The 11,368-nt window shown below is 43.8% G+C and overlaps 1 protein-coding gene across 2 annotated transcripts; it reads right to left on the bottom strand.

Annotated features, from left to right (window-relative positions):
• Positions 1–396: 396 nt before the first annotated feature.
• Positions 397–9,757, bottom strand: casc3 (casc3 exon junction complex subunit). Of its 2 annotated transcripts, none has more exons than XM_061065631.1 (12): positions 9,547–9,757; positions 6,796–6,820; positions 6,422–6,477; positions 5,853–6,125; positions 5,078–5,226; positions 4,809–4,982; positions 3,719–4,638; positions 2,773–2,964; positions 2,284–2,382; positions 1,976–2,145; positions 1,509–1,713; positions 397–948 (listed from the first exon to the last, which is right to left on the bottom strand). In XM_061065631.1, the coding sequence occupies exons 1-11, from the start codon at positions 9,730–9,732 to the stop codon at positions 1,570–1,572; spliced, it is 2,388 nt and encodes a 795-aa protein (XP_060921614.1). In that variant the 5' UTR covers positions 9,733–9,757; the 3' UTR covers positions 397–948; positions 1,509–1,569. The 2 variants fall into 2 exon arrangements, with proteins under 2 accessions (XP_060921614.1, XP_060921615.1); XM_061065632.1 differs by having other exon boundaries at positions 2,773–2,946.
• Between the last annotated feature and the right edge of the window lie 1,611 nt (positions 9,758–11,368).

Here is an 11,368-nt window from a genome sequence, read left to right as displayed (position 1 = left end):
TGAATGACAACAACTCTTAAAATGGATTAATACTGAAGTCAGTTCACCAAATGTATTCCTCCTAGGTAGCGGCTTCTCAAAAGTATTCTCTTTTTTATGATGGTAAACTGAAATCTGAGATTTGGAGAACAAAAACAGGACATTTGAAGGCGATTTTTACTATATCATCCGAGTTTGATCCCCTAAACTATCATAAGTTTGAGATTCTTTAACTTCAAAAACCGTCTGTGTGTGTGTGTGTGTGTGTGTGAATGAGGAGGAACATTTAAAAAAGAAGCAGCCGTCTTCATCTGTAACATGACAGTAACAGTAACTGGAGGTTTTCAGGAAGCACCGGGTAGACTGAACACTGACACCTGCACTCAAACTACACACACACACACACACACACACACACACACACACAAACACCGCTCAAACCGTAGATTTCCTCTGCTTTAACATAGATATCTATTCACCTCCTGTTGGTCACAAAAACAGCTGCTGTACAGTGTAAAGTAAATGGCTAACAAAAAGTGTCTGCACACTGTTTTATATTGCCTGGATTCAGTCTGACTTCTGTTTGAACCGAACACATCACTATGAAAAGGAGCTAACAGAAAAAAGAAAAAAAAAACATGATCCCAACACACCTCCCCGACAGCTCAGATTCTAACCGTGTTTGTAACTCTGTATGAAGGTAAATGCTTCAAAGAGGCTCTAAAGGGTTTGAACTCATCAGAGAGACGTTTTCAGGTTCGAAGACACGTTGGTGGGACAGAACCTCCGACGCTGAGTAACAGAACAGTCTGTGCGCGGTTCACCCGCCTGCTACAGGCCCGAAAACTAAGAAAGAAAAGAAAACCAGAGTCTGATTCCACCTGCAGAGTCCGTCCTCTCGTCCCTCCCTGGATATCTGATGGCTGCTGTTGGAGACCGCAGCTCCTCACTGACCCTCCCATCCCGCTCCTGAATCACAGAACACGGACACAAAATGTTTTTAAATCTCTGATTATAATCAGACGTCTTCAAAGAGAGAACACATTTATTTTTTTAATACATGACCCTGCAGCATCGTGTTCAGCGGACTTACACAGTTGTCATTTTTCAACATGAAAAACATGTATTAAAAAAAAAAGTGTCATAATTCAATCAATAAAAGAGGAAATGAAGAGGAACAGAGAAACAGAAAGATATATTCATCAGGGTTAGTTTTGAATGTCTTTCATACATTCAGTGACAGTTTGAACTACAACAAAATAACATCTGATGTTTGGAGTTTTTCACCTTCATCAGATGCTGAAGGAATGTTTATCTGGAATCTCTGTTCACTCTTGAGCCAATCAGAGCTCAGAATAAAACCAACATGAGTGTGATGTAGAAACTAGCCGCCTGCATGTCAACATCACAATGAAACAAGGCGTCCAGCAGGTGAACTTTAAAAAGAACAATATTGACATGTTTTAGAGATTCTAGATGACGGAGAACAGGGAGATGTTATTCATCTTCTTTCATTTCTAAAATCTTACCTGTAGTTTTGCGATCAGAGTGAGGCTAAGACTGGGAGGCGGGGAGGGGTGAGGGGCGAGGTCACTCTGATACGAAGTGCACCTCTGGAGGGGGCTTGATGGTGACGGGCTGGGACGTGCGGCGGGGGGGCGAGGGTTTGGGCTGAGCCTGCTGCTGCATGGTGTCGTAGTACGTTACACCTCCGTAGGTCACTTGTGCCTGAGCCTGTCAAACAAACAAACAACCACAAATTTAAATCCCTTAAAACTTCATTAACCACAGCAGGACACTCAGTCGAGACAGCCACAACGGGTACAAATGTATTTCCATTTATAGCTCCTCAGTAGAAGCATAATGATATTATTATAAGCCAATCATAATAAAAGAAAGTTTGGATTGTAAAAGTCAATAACTGTAGTAGAATTGAGCCTTAATTCTGTTTTGTCTATTTTATTTAAAGTGACAGTAAAGGATCTAGGTAACGTACCTGCGGAGTAGGGTACATGGTGGGGTACGGGAAAGTCATGACCCCCGGTGGAGGGTAGAAAGGTGGTGGCAGCAGCTGCTGTGGTGGTTGCCCTGGCGACAGAGAGACAGGAGGGCCTCCATAGAGGGCGGGGTTAGCGATAGGGCCACCTGATTGGTGGGGATGGAGACCTAAGGAGGAGGTGGAGAGGTGAGTATCTCAAACACATCTTTACTGTAGCGCTGAAGCTTCCAGCACATATCTTGTAAATAATGTCTACAACAGTTTGATCTGCAACTTCACTTCAGAAAAGGAAAAAGCAAACTGACCAGGGTGGGGAAGGTGCATCTCTGGCTGGACCAGCATGCCTTGGGGCGGGATGGGGGCGGGGCCTTCCCCGTGGGCGTAGATTGGTCCCTGGTATGACACTGCGAGGGAAAAGGTTGGTCAATCAAAAGAACATTGTTGTACATTCAATCATAAAGTGTAATGAGGTTCGACCAGGTTAGGAGTCTGACATGAAACATGTTAAACATCAGCAGACACAGAAGTCAAATCAAAAGTGAACAAAGTCGTTGTTTTTAACACCTTCATTCAAAGGACAGGATGAAAATACTCTTCAGTCTGAGAGACGACACTTGATGGTACCCAACAGATGTGTAAAGCTAGGACTGATCTTTACTGACCTCTGCTGGGGAGGAGGAGGAAGAGCTACACTGAATGCAACTGATTAAAGTCGAAGTCGTGGACGTTGGTCTTTTTTTAACTGCAGCTGTCCCAAGAAAGTTTGAAGTTTGTACGTCACATTATATTCTTACTTGGTTCGTAGTAGTGTCCCTCCATCACCCCCAGATGCATGGGCGGTGCTGGCTCTGGTACGGCTCGCTGACGTTGGGAGGAGTAGCGTTTGGCCCGGTTGGAGGCGACACCTATCTCCTCAATGCTGGAGAAGGGAGGCGGGCCGCTGGGGAGGTGCATGGTGTTGGGGAGGCCTGCAGATGGAAATTTAACTTAAATGAATCACAGAAAAAAAAAAAAAAAAACAACATAGATTTTTAAGACATCCACTATTTCACAGTCGTGTTATGACCTATGATACCCTGCATTCTTTTTACTAAAGTAAAGATAGTTTTACTCCAGTAAAGAAATACTCTGTTACAAGTGAAACTCCTGCATTCTAACACTTACTCAGTGTTTATTGTTGCATCAACATGTTCATATGTGAAAGTTGAAGCTCTTTTTAAAGACTGTCCATACTGTTAAGCGTATCTTGTAAATCTCAATCAACCTTAAAAACACAAGACGTCTTGAGCTTCAGTTTAGAGGAGAGACGCTACAGCTACATAAAGCCAAATATCAGTGAGTGGTTGATGTCATCAGGCTCTCTCTGATGCTGCCCAGAGTAAAGCTGACAGGGACAGAAGAGGGATGATGGCAAAGTGTGGAGAAATATTTTCAAAATGTTCTTCTGCTGGTTGTTTGATAGCCTATGAATCATTACAGATTTTTACCAAGAGCATTGTTGTAAATAGGTGACCTGACACAGGGGTTATATGGGGGGGGGGGGGGGGGTCTGGTGAGAACTTTGGGTTCTTACTCGACCATTTTTTCATGTGCCCCGACATCTGCACCCTGTGACCTGGGAATTAAACTCACTGTGCCAAGCAAAAACAATTTGCAAGTCATATCTAAACGTTTGTACAACCTGCCGTCAATACACCTGAGAGGCTGGTACATAAAGCTGTGTGACACCTGTGTTCTCACCTCTCATGTCAGAGCGGATGTAGGACGTCGGGCTCTGGCTCCAGCTTTGTCCTGCCAGACTGAGTCGAGCAACGTCCTGGTCAAGTTCTGCCAGCGCTCCTCCTCCTCCGGTCTGACTTGAGCTGTCGCCTGTACTCGCCCAGCTCTTCCCTCCCACGCTGCTGGGGGAGGAGGCGTTCCCTCCGGCTGCAGACTCCTCCACAGATGGCTGTTTGCTGCCCAGATCCGCGGGCCGGGAGCGAGTCCTGCGAGCCAGTGCATATGATTTACGCTCCACGGGTCGCTCTGTGGGAGGGGAGGCCTCCCGATTGGTCACTGGGGGTGTAGACGACTGCAGAGCAGGGTCAGTGTTGGAGGAAGGAGCAGCCAATCCTTGTGCAGTTCTGTCCGTGCTTCCTCTATGATCCTGCTGATGTCGTCGTGGCGATGCAGACTGATAACCACCAGGCTGTGATGCCACAGCTGTGGTTACAGCACTGAGGTCCTGATCCCTAACACCTCCTTGGCTGACTGTAACATCCTCAATGACCACAGAGGGACCTCCCCTGCCCCCACCACCAGCTCGTCCTCCCCTGCTGAACCGCTCTCCTGCGGGGTCGGACGGAGCTCTAGAGCCCTGGCGTTCTCTGGGATGTGTCTGGGGTCCTTTTGATTCGTGGTTCCTGTACTGGGACTGAGGCGGAAGGTGCATCTGGCTCTGGTGGGGGGGTCTGCTGCGGGAGGGGGGAGGTCTGGAGGGATTGCTGCCACGCTGAGCAGAGGAGAAATGGAGAGAGGATGGGGGTGTAGAGGATGGATGATTGGAAGAAGGTTGAGGAGCCCCTCCTCGGTTCAGACCTCCTCCTCCACCCTGCCAGGTTCGGACTGGTCGCTCTCCTCCGTCTCTCCACCGCTTATCTCTGTTGGGAGACATGTTCTGTCTGCAATGGGACACACAGACATTGAGATTTAACAATAGTGTTATTCAAACTTTATAACGCAATTTTTAAACAATGAGAGCAAAATAAATCCATATAACGTCTGGGTTGATTTTTTACAAAGTGTGGAATTCTGTAAACATTCAGATTAAACTCCTTCTGTCGTTCCTCACCTGGGTCGGCGCTGACGGTATGTTCGGTCCCCGTGCCCGCCTCCGTTCCGTATGTCGTAACCGTACATGGCAACGAGCTCCTCGCGGCTCTTCGGCGCCTGCTCCTCTTCCCTGAACTTGTCGTGTTCCCAGCGACCCTCGTCCTTCCACAACTTCCTGTTGCGACCTTTTGGTCTGAAACATGAAGACGTTGTGAATTTAATTTGCTAGTGACTAAAAACTTGTGCATACCTCATACCTCGCTGGAAAGTTGGATCAATAATACATACCTCTCCTCCTCTTGAGTGTTTCCTCTCACATCGTGCTCGAAGAACAGACCCTTCCTCGGGATGAAGGCCGGGTTCTTTCTGTCCTCGTCATCGTCCAGCTTCTGACCCGGTTTTCCTCCCGTCTTTGTTTCAGGGTCATCTGTCGACTCCTGTGTGTGCGTGTGTTAAATGAAACAGAGAAAGACACAATGAGGGCAGTGTCTACATGTTAAACTTCAGCTACAACTCAATCTTCACATTTTTGCAGAAAGTATTTTATGAATGAAGCTTGTGTAACAATGCCAGCGGCACAATTTAACTTGAAGTTAAAATAGAAAGTGAGAAATGTTTCTTCTAACATTTGAGCCCAAGAGAGACTCATTGAGATAGACAACATCTAACTATTTGGTTTATTATTATTATTCAAGAGTTATGGGGGCTGAGGGTTAGAGCTCTAAATGTTGGATTGATGGAGTGAAAGCACTGCTGATTGTGTGTATGTGAACCTGAAGGTTGTTTTAACACATTTTGTCTGACTCGGCTCTCTCCGTGTGATGCAATAACAATCGGGCTACAATGCAAACTGAACCACGTCCCTGTCTGCTCACTGGTGTTCTTAGCACCCTGAACTTAAAGAGAAGGAAGCAAAAGGTGTTTCGGGACTATTTTCCAGGGTGGATTAGTTCATAGTTCTTCCTGTGATGAATGTTTAGAATAAAGAACGGTGCTGATAGACAAACAGAAAGATTGAGCAGACACTGAATCGTTCGTAGTAAACCATGAAGGAGAATCTCACCTGTCCGTCACCACTCTGTCTCTCTCCGGCCAGGTCTTCCTTTTCCTCTGCTTTACTCTCCTCTTTACTCTCCTCTACCCTCTCCTCCTCTGCCTCCACCTCCTCTTCCACTGCTTCCTCTTCCACCGCCTCATCTTCCCCTTGATGCTGCTGCTGCTGCTGCTCCTCCTCCTCCTCTGGTGGAACATCAGCAGCGGAAGGTTTGGACTCGCTGGCTGCTGCAGGGGCCTCTTCATCGCTTACACGTTCAGCCTCCTCTTCTTCCTCCACTCCCTGAGAGGAAACAGGATTATGGTAACTTGTCTCACAAATGTCGGCTGGTGGAGCCCAGAAAATCACTGATGAAACCGTAGCTTTATATTAAAATCTACTTAATTATTTTAAATAAATCGGGTTTACTATGTTTAATTACTACACAACGGACAAAAGCATACCCTATCTATATTCTATTATTATTAATGCATCAGTGAAATTGTTTGCAAAGTAATTTGGTGTGACAGCACTGCTGGAGGTTTGACAGAATGTGACTTCAGCTAAACTTGTCGAGTGTCATGCAGCTTGTGTGGTACCTCTGAATGGGAGCCATTATCCTCCGGATCGGCGCTGTCATAGTCGGAGAGGACAGCTGGACAAAGCAGAAAAACATAACGATAAATCTATTGAAGTAAATATTTGGAGGCTTCAAAGCAGGAAGCCTGAACAGAACAAATGTCTCATAACATTCAGGTTGGATACGGTTTGGCTTTTGCTACATCACTACTTTTTAAACAGCGCTGGTGCCTGAATCAGTACTTTTATGAGAATTAAAAAAACACAAGGCGATGGACGACAGCATAAAAAAACACTTTGAATTATTCTCAACTCAATCATTTGGTCATTTAATTTTTGTAACTTTTTCTACTTATCAGATTGTATGCTTTTTGTAAGAACTGATGAGTCTTACCTTCTCCTACTCCATCTTCACTCTCCTACAAAGAGAAAAACACACAGATCAGTATCACTACCAAATGTCCTGTCTGGTTTTTATGTTTTGGAGGAATGAGAACTCTTTCAGCTCTGCTTGGAACAGGGTGAGTTAAAATCAGATCCTTCTGATGAACCATCTGTTTTCTATGAAACTTCATTTTTTGTTTTTCAACAACACTTTGGATAACCTTAATGGTTTGACATCTTAAGTGCACATTGTTGAGCAGGACCCCTCCTTCCCAGTATTCTGAACCTGCAGATGCTTTCGTTAAATGAACTTAGAGACACTGACTGACATAGATGTGCATTGTTATTGTTAATATGACACATGATATGCAGTCGCTATATGTTTATGCTTTCACTTCCCACCCCATGGTTAAGGAAAAAAAAACAACCTCATAGTTATGATTATAAAAAGGGATTTGGGTTAAGCACCCAGGTATTGTGTCGTGATTAACCAATAAGCATATTCACCCGGTACTAGGCATGTTAAGATTAATCGTAAAATCATGACAAATAGATTCAAACGTGTCAAGATTCATATCGGTGCTCTGAAAAATGAATCGCAATAACATCGTGAGCGTCAGCAGCTGCAGAGCAAGATTTTGAAATTGAAGACGCACCACTGTCTTTTGAATCAGAGGTGTGGAAGCATTTTGGCTGCCCCAAGACAGAAAATGAACGAGCTGAGACGATAACAGACAAGACTAAAACTGTGTGCAAATTAGGGATGACCCGATACCAGTATTCGGCACCGGTCCGATGCCGCCTTCAAGTACTCATACTCTAAAAAACTATGCGGATACAACGGCACCGATACCACTTTACGGCAGGCGTGCGCCTCTTTTCAGTTGAGCTGGTAGGCGGAGAGAAGCGAGATGTCAGCGGTGTGGAGATATTTCAGCGCAAACTTCCTGGTGTCAGTCGGACGTAAAATTGTTGGACATTTTAAGCATTCGGCATTAGCCTGCTCCCGCCTGGAAGACATTCAGCTGCAGCTCAACCAGCCCGTAAGAAGACTCCAACAAGACGTGCAGACGCGCTGGAATAGCACGTACTACATGCTACAGTCTCTCACCGAGCAGAAGCGGGCTCTGGGAATATTTGGCTCCGAATATGAACTCCCCGACAATCTTACAGCGCATCAGTGGACACTTCTGGAAAAAACTTTGTCTTTTTTGGCTCCATTTGAGGAGTTAACCCGAAAAGTGAGCTCGTCCGACGCTTTAGTATCAGATGTAATTCCTGCTGTCAGTCAAAAAGTGAGGAATCATATCTGATTTAAATAAAACTTACTTTCAATGTGATTAAGAGAAATTCAGTGGCATTATTAAGTACTCGTAATGGTACTCGGTATCGGTGAGTACCCAAATCTAAGTACTTGGTTTGCAAAAAAGTGGTATCAGTGCATCTCTAGTGCAAATATTACAAGACAGGGAACTACACAAATAGAACAACCAACACGATGCAGCATTTAATCGACACTACAATGATAAACTCCAATCACCTCCCCTTGTTGTGAGAAAATAAACATTAAAAGGTCAAACCACACTGACAACTCTACAATTCACTTAGCAGACGCTTTTATCCAAAGCGACGTACATCAGAGAGTAAGAACAACACAAGCAAGGATCTAGAAAAAAGGGAACAATGTCAGTCAGAGCAAACGATCAGCTTTGAGTCTGATTGGACACACAGGTGCTGACAGGAAGTGACCAGAGGCAAAGCACAACATTGAGGGCAGTTCTTGAGAGCTCTAATCAGTATAGAAACCATCTTATAAGTCGTCGTTATCAAACAAAAACCATCGTCATTACCATCATCATCAATGATATGGAGACCATCATCATTAAGTTAGTAGGTATTCATGAAAGAGCTGGGTCTTTAGCTTTTTCTTAAAGGTGCAGAGGGACTCAAATGGAGTTTGGAAGTTCATTCCACCACCGGGGGGCGACAGAGAAGAAGAGTCTAGGTTTGCGGCCCCTAAATGAATCTTTTTCCAATCATAATTTGTCTACAGTCTAATTTTGTAAAATAAATACTGAGAGAATCCTATCGTGAATCCAGTATCGTGAGTTGAGTGAATAGTTACATCCCTACCCTGTACTACCTTTTAGTAGTGTATATGTTTTACCAGACATATACGTGAACTTGAGGTTGAGGCAGCTTTAAATTCACTATGTTTCCACTGCCAGAGAGATGCATTTTAGCTGATAAGTCATTCCACAGAGTTAAGACATCTCCTGGTCATCTCCCCGCAGCGTTAACGCGTGCCGGACGTGGCAAGCTGACGACATGAAGCGGTACCGTTAGCGTGGCCTAGCTGGGTGCTGAACAAGAAAATCCCAAACCAGAGCAGATTTCCAACAGTGCACTCACAATGACCTGCCCTTACCTAAAGGCGAGCGCACAAAAAATTATATTGGGAACGAACAGTTTCTTTAATAAGCGTGAAAGTAACCGGGGGCTCTACAGTGTGGGTGTTATGGTGAAATTTGTGTCCCTGCAAAAAACGTTCCAAGTGGCGCCTTTTCGTCTACATTTCACAGCGAGACCAAATGAAAGTATGACTCTGTTTTGATGTGCTTGTCCTGCCTATGTGAAACACTAAAAGTCAGTTGAACACACATTATAGTTTAAAAAGAGGATGTGTGTTTTCTAACACTATGTTAGAAGCGACAGAGGGAGACTAGCTCGAGCTAACCAACGTTTGGACTTCGCTACTCACACACTCGGACTCCGCGTCGCTCTTCGCCTCCACCCGTGTCACTGTCGGCTCCGGCGGTTCGGGTTCTTTCCCCCGGTTCTTAGTAGCAGGAGACCCTGACCTCCCGCTGTCCGAACCCGAACCGGACTCGTCGTCGTCGTCGCTGTCCTGGGACGCGCGCTTCCTCCTTCGCCGCCGGTCCGCCATCTTAGGTCTCGAATGGCTGGAAACCGGAACAACGCAATGAATTGTGGGTGGTAGAGTTCTTCTTCGCTGACGCAGTACGTTATTATCGTCAAAAAAAAATTAAATACTGCCATCTTGTGGAGATAATCTCGTCATTCCATAGTTTGAAGAGTTGACCAATATTTAAATTGCACACAAAAAATGACACATAGTCACAGTAGGTAAAGCGAAAGCCTCAGTTTAAAGGTGCACTACATAGTTTTGGTAGAAAAATGTGAAATAGAATAGAATAGAATTACTTTATTGATTGAAGTGTACAGATTCTGTGGTTTATGTTCATAGCTCTATACACAAACTGTCCTCTGAGGAAAGTTTTGTCCCTGTAACAATGTTTGAAGATAAAATGCTACGTGAAAAGTTATGGTTGGGGGCCCGCAACAGTGAAACAGTTTCTCTCCTGGTAGCTTTTAAGCTCCAAACCCAGGGACCCATTTTTTCCTTTGAGTAAAGTTTGTGTATTTAGTTCAGAAAATACAGCATAGAATTGTTTCACTTCCCCAACTTTCAAATTTCACTACCAAATCTACATAGTGCACCTTTAAGGTATCACAGTAAAAAAGTATTCCTCACTAAAGTACACAGATGATTGATGTATTTTCTCTTGTGACCACCAGAGGGCAGCAACCAATAGTCTAAAAACAGCTGATGATAAATGAAACTTTTTGTGAAAAATAAACTATCTGCTTCCTCGTGATTGAACATTCATATACAGACAACTTTTCTGAAGATAAAGGAAAAAGGTAAAAGAGTTTATAGCTGCATGTTTTCTTTTAAACAAGTTTTGATGCAAATAATTGAATTGATCTTTTGGGTCAGTTTCTTGTCAAACATTAAAGTATCATAACATAATTGGTCTCATTCATTTTTAGGTAAACTCCACAGGATATAGTGAGATGTTATTTATTTTTGAACATCGTTGTTAATGCTAGCTAAATGTACAAACAGAAACTAAATTAGTGTCATTATTCTCTGGGAACAGTAGACCAAAATTAATTTGTCAGGGAGATTAAAAGCTTTATATGTGATTTTTAACACTTAAATGTTATATTAATCAAGTATATCCTCTGAAAATAACTCTGTGAGTCATGACTGTCTACAATGGGTGTAACACCCGAGTCCCACTGTCTGTGATGTTTTCAGAGTTTTCAGAGTCCTATCTTCACTTTGTTTACATCGCCCGGACGGCGGCTGACTCCTCCCCTCGCGAATAAAAGTTGTTTAATTGAGGGACTAGAGAAAAGAAGAATAACATACTGTACTCACTGCTTAACTGTGTTTCTAGATCACGCTCATTTCAGGTAAATTTACATGCAGCGTGAAGATACGAGCATAATAAAGATCGCTAGCATTAGCATGCTAACACAACAATGCACCGCGAGTTGTTTTGGTTTCATGCTGGTGCTCAAGGGCGACATCTGCTGGATCAAAAAATCACATATAAAGCCTTTAAAGTCTTTCTCTCGTCTTTCTTTGTGTTAGGGACAGCACCGTTTTTCTGTTTTAAATGCATAAAAAAAAGTAAAAAAAAAAAAAAGAATAATTAATTTCACTAAATTATAAAATGCTCTGGTGAAAATTATGACCTTTGTGTTGTTAG

The sequence above is a fragment of the Labrus mixtus genome, chromosome 20, assembly GCF_963584025.1.
Source record: "Labrus mixtus chromosome 20, fLabMix1.1, whole genome shotgun sequence".
In the NCBI taxonomy this organism is placed as follows: Eukaryota; Metazoa; Chordata; class Actinopteri; order Labriformes; family Labridae; genus Labrus; species Labrus mixtus.
The sequence above is the reverse complement of the archived record's forward strand: the minus strand, read 5'-3'. Positions and strand labels throughout refer to the sequence as shown.